Source organism: Ammodytes marinus (assembly GCF_949987685.1).
Source record: "Ammodytes marinus genome assembly, chromosome: 25".
Taxonomy (NCBI): domain Eukaryota; kingdom Metazoa; phylum Chordata; class Actinopteri; order Uranoscopiformes; family Ammodytidae; genus Ammodytes; species Ammodytes marinus.
This window is the reverse complement of record NC_137229.1, coordinates 1478407-1480906: the sequence shown is the minus strand read 5'-3', so window position 1 is coordinate 1480906 and position 2500 is coordinate 1478407. Positions and strand designations below refer to the sequence as shown.

The following is a 2500-nucleotide window of genomic DNA, read 5'->3' as shown; positions in this document are numbered from 1 at the left end:
CTTGATGTAAGTGCTTTAGAAGTTGAGAGTTTTGGTTCAGAGTATTGACTTGGAGGGCGCTAGAATTGACACACACTGGAAGTTCCTCAGAGCTCCTTTAACTTTAATGCAGGACTTGTATTAGTACTATCACTGTTATATATATTGTATTACCATTATTAGTATTATTAGTACAGGATTGTTTTTCTTGTTTTTGTTGTGTGTGTTGTATGTGCCTGCATGTAGGCCTATGTATTGTTGTTGCAGGGAAGGTACACCCATCCCAAATAAAAAGATGATTTAAAAAATAAAAATAAAATAAAAAAAAAGGTAATATCACTGACTTCACTTTCTCACCATCAGAATCATCCTGTGGAACAGTGGAGCGGTTGGTGAAGAGGATGATGATGTCATTAGATGGAAGCTGGTGACATCAGCGGCTTGTTGCCCGGCGCCCACGGTCACCGCCCCCCCGTCCCCTCCGAACAGAGACGCGTGTGTGTGAACCCAACGCAGCACGGCTTCCTGGTCTGACAGCCCGTAGTTACCACGGAGACCAGACACACCTGCAGAAAGATTTAAAGGGCAAGTAACGTAAAAAAAAATATTCATATATAGCAACATAATTTAAAGGTGCTACAAGGAACTTTGGGTGTTGAAGAGATAGCATTTTTTAAAGGTATATTCTCATAACTGAATGAACAAACTTCAGTTACTGTTTCATTGTTGTTGTTTACAGCAGCAGGGCCCACAGTTTGGTTTACAAACATATTCTAGTCTTACGTTTGGTTCCAGTTTCCTCAAAAAAAAAATGATAGAATTATTCAATACTAAGAATGACATGTAGAGAAAATATGTTTAGTAAACTAACTGCAGGCTCTGTGAATTTAAACAAACCCCCCTCCTCTGATTTTATGTTTCCATTTTTTTTGTATTGAATTTACTACTATTTACCCGTGCTCAGAAATCCTAGTGCGGCCGTTCTGTAGCTGGCTGTTACTACGACGATGTTACCGACGGCAGCGAGGGCGGAGCCATCCAACAATCCTGCGTCCTGATTGGTCGAAGGGTTGAAGAAGTAAACCAGGACTGGAACACGCCCCCTCTGAAACACACACAAAGGCACACACAGACTTTAAAGAATAATGTAAGAGTTGTTATGTTGTGTGTGTGTGCAGAGCCGGCCCAAGCCTTCAGGGGGCCCTGAGCGAAATATGATTAGGGGGCCCCTCTCCAATGTTAGTGCTGCTGAAACTATAGATCTTTGTTAAAAATCATTCACACACACAGTGTTTTCCGCTAGTGCCTCCACTGTGCGGCTGTGCGAAAATATTTGACAGGCGAGATTCAGACCCTCCTAGGGGGGTCCGGGGGTATGCCCCCCCGGGAGATTTTTTTAACCTTTTTAAAGTGAAATGCATGAATCTGGTGCACTTTGAGAGGAAAATTAAGAGGCTAAATCTGAGAAATTGTGTGAACAAATAATTTGGAGACACTGGGTCAGATGAATTAGAAGCTATTGAAGAAGGACACATGGATTTTCCATAAAAATATTAATATAGTAAGGCGTCCCCCTCCCGGGCCGGGCCCAGCAGCAGACCCGGGTTCGATTTCCACCCGCGGTCGTTCTCTGCATGTCACTCCCCTCTCTGCCCCATTTCACCTCTGTCTCTCTGCACTATCAATAAAGCATAAAAATGCCCAAAAAATATCTTTAAAAATATATATATATATATTAATATAAAATAAAATATTATGGAGGGTCCTCTGGGTTGGGCTTGGAGCTCTTTTTCTTTTACGGGACATATTTCTCTGTAACATAGTGAATGCATTTAAATGCAGTGTGAGGAACTAAGCAGAAGAACTCTGTTGTCCAGCTACTGTATCTTTTTTTCCACAGACAAGGCTGAAATAGGCTATATACTATACACAGTGCATGGGCAACTGAGGGCAGCCCCATTTCCAATTGTTTTTAAATAAACTCAATACACACTGTGCATGGATGTGAACGTGACATGATCAGATAATTTCGGATTTCCTCCCAGATGAACTGATTACATTTTTAGGCTATTAATTATCTAGACCAAAACATTGTATTCCTTTTTTTGTATGATAACTCACATTTGCGCAATATGATGTTAATATCAAACACACAAACTAAAAAAAAAAAAAAAAAAAATTTTTTTTTTTTTTTGGGGGGAGCCCCCCAGGCAGTCGGGGGCCCTAAGCGGCCGCTTAGTTCGCTTATGCCTCGGGCCGGCTCTGTGTGTGTGTCTGCGAGTTTGTGTGTGTGTGCTACAGTGTGTGTGTGTGTGTGCTACAGTGTGTGTGTGTGTGTGTGTGCTACAGTGTGTGTGTGTGTGTGTGTGTGTGCTACAGTGTGTGTGTGCGTGTGCTACAGTGTGTGTGTGTGTGTGTGTGTGTGTTGAACTCACCAGAGCAGCAGGAGTGAAGATATTCAGATAAAGACAATCTTCACTGGAGGAGTCTGACTCTAAATCTCCAGGCTGGATACAACTGG

General features: G+C 42.1%; 1 protein-coding gene across 1 annotated transcript in view; it reads right to left on the bottom strand.

Annotated features, from left to right (window-relative positions):
* Positions 1 to 2500, bottom strand: part of tg (thyroglobulin) — a gene marked incomplete at both ends in the record, with an annotated part of 33525 nt that overhangs the window by 5597 nt on the left and 25428 nt on the right. Inside the window, 3 exons of the mRNA XM_080053324.1 lie at positions 337 to 545; positions 934 to 1084; positions 2415 to 2500. The exon at positions 2415 to 2500 is cut by the window's right edge and continues 2 nt beyond it. Of these exons, the coding sequence (XP_079909450.1) occupies positions 337 to 545; positions 934 to 1084; positions 2415 to 2500 (446 nt within the window). The remainder of the gene's footprint in view (positions 1 to 336; positions 546 to 933; positions 1085 to 2414) is intronic.